At 46.5% G+C, this 1,820-nt stretch overlaps 1 protein-coding gene across 2 annotated transcripts in view; it reads left to right on the top strand.

Annotated features, from left to right (window-relative positions):
• Positions 1–330: 330 nt before the first annotated feature.
• Positions 331–1,820, top strand: part of LOC101861002 — a 51,783-nt gene continuing 50,293 nt past the window's right edge. For both annotated transcript variants that reach the window (XM_005108713.3, XM_013088257.2), the window contains exon 1: positions 331–484. In XM_005108713.3, the coding sequence (XP_005108770.1) occupies positions 453–484 (32 nt within the window). In that variant the 5' untranslated portion in view covers positions 331–452. The remainder of the gene's footprint in view (positions 485–1,820) is intronic.

Raw genomic sequence — 1,820 nt, 5'->3', positions numbered from 1 at the left:
GGAAAGGGTGTGATTTCAGAGTGTTCGGAGAAATAGTGCCCAGCTTTATTTTCCCGAACGTTCGGAGAAATAGTGCCGGCCTTTTTCTTATGGGGTGCGCCAACATAATCCGGATTTTTCCAAAGCGACTGGATTGGCGCAAGCAGGGTACAGGTCGTACACAGAATTCTACGAATTGAATTCTGTGAAGCCCAAGGAGATTAAAAGTAAGTTTAGTTCTAAACTCCTTGGTGAAGCCGTATCTTCCTGTTCTTTTGCGGAGACTTGTGCTCTTGCCACAGATATGCGCATTTCCGTCGCTCTTTGAGCATTCCTGCGCAGGTTGTTACTAAAAACAATATGGCGGACGGTGGTATCCAACCACAGTAAACAACCTTTAGCTTTCTGGAAAACATGAGAAAGAGAGGAATGACGTTGAGATTCATCAGTTGCATTTGATTCCTGCTGCTGATATGGATAGTCGTCTCCTTGCTGGGGCGTATTCGTATCCTTTGCTATCTTTATTTACATGTAAAACGAGTTGAAAAGGCGACAACTTTACTTCTAGAATCTAGATTAGATCTAGAAATCTAGAATATAGATCTATATCTAGATCTAATATAGATCTAGATCTAGTCTAGATCTAGATCTAGACTAGATCTAGATCTAGATTCTAGATCTATATTTGATCTAGATAATCTAAATCTAGATCTAGATAATCTAAATCTAGATCTAGATAATCTAAGTCTAGATCTAGATAATCTAAATCTAGATCTAGATTCTAGATTCTAGATCTAAATCTAAGACTAAGGATGGATTGTACTTTACCGGACCACTTGTTTACACCCATGATTACTACGCGCGCCTTATCAAACCACGCACTCAGAGTTGTCTACGTCACGTGCGGAAAAGTAGTTCCACAGGACATTTCCCGTTGTGCGCCAGCGGCGAGGCGGGTAAGCGAGCGAGTGTTGCTTGTGGAGGGGGGTTTACATATTATTATAGTCTTATCAAGAGAGTGGGGAGAGGGGGGTTTCAGGGGGTTTGCCCCCCTGGCATAAATCCACACTAACATGAGCGCGCGTGCAGGGCCCATTGAGCTTTTTATGCAAATGAGCGCTCGAGCGCATCTCTCGCCAGCTGCGAGGCGAGGTGAGCGAGAGGTGGTGATTGTGAGGGAAGCACTTGTACCTTCAAAGAACGAACTCGTCCAGGTCCATAAGATCGGCGAGCTCCTGATCCGTAATCTCGGCGCGCGGCTCCGATTCAGTTTGTGTAATCACGGCAGGGGTAGGGCTAATGAAGAGAGAAGCTGCCTGTGAAATTTCAGCCAAGACCGACCGCATCTGGGGATCCCTTGTAGTCTCCTCGTCAACTACAACTGTTGGTGTTACGATGACAGAGAGGGGTGGTGGTACGAGGACTGGGGGGGTTAATGGTACGACGGCAGGGGGCTCGGTTTCGGTAGCCTGGAGCTGGTTTTCTTGGTCGGCAGGGGGCGGGGGGCGCGCACACTTTAATTTTTTTGCGGTTGTAGCCATTGAGGTTGACGACTGGCCCGGCCGTTTCAATTGTAGTTTGCAGTTTGCCGCCCACTTCTGACGTAGCACAGTGACTGCCTTTTCTTTGGTAAAGACCTCACTAATTGAGGAGGTAAATGTTCTGAAAGGAGCCTGGTCCTGGCAAAACTTCCTACGAAAGATAAACTCGGCGGAATAACTAGCTATGAGAGTTTTGACGAAGGTGCCCTTAACTCATTCGCTACGTATTATTTAGGCTTGTGGACGAATTTTTTTCGGGAGGGCGAAATGAGATGATGACTAGTGCGCAGTTCACAGGTC

Source organism: Aplysia californica, unplaced genomic scaffold (assembly GCF_000002075.1).
Source record: "Aplysia californica isolate F4 #8 unplaced genomic scaffold, AplCal3.0 scaffold00711, whole genome shotgun sequence".
Lineage (NCBI taxonomy): Eukaryota > Metazoa > Mollusca > Gastropoda > Aplysiida > Aplysiidae > Aplysia > Aplysia californica.
Note: the sequence above shows the minus strand (reverse complement) of the source record. Positions and strands in the feature narration are given on the sequence as shown.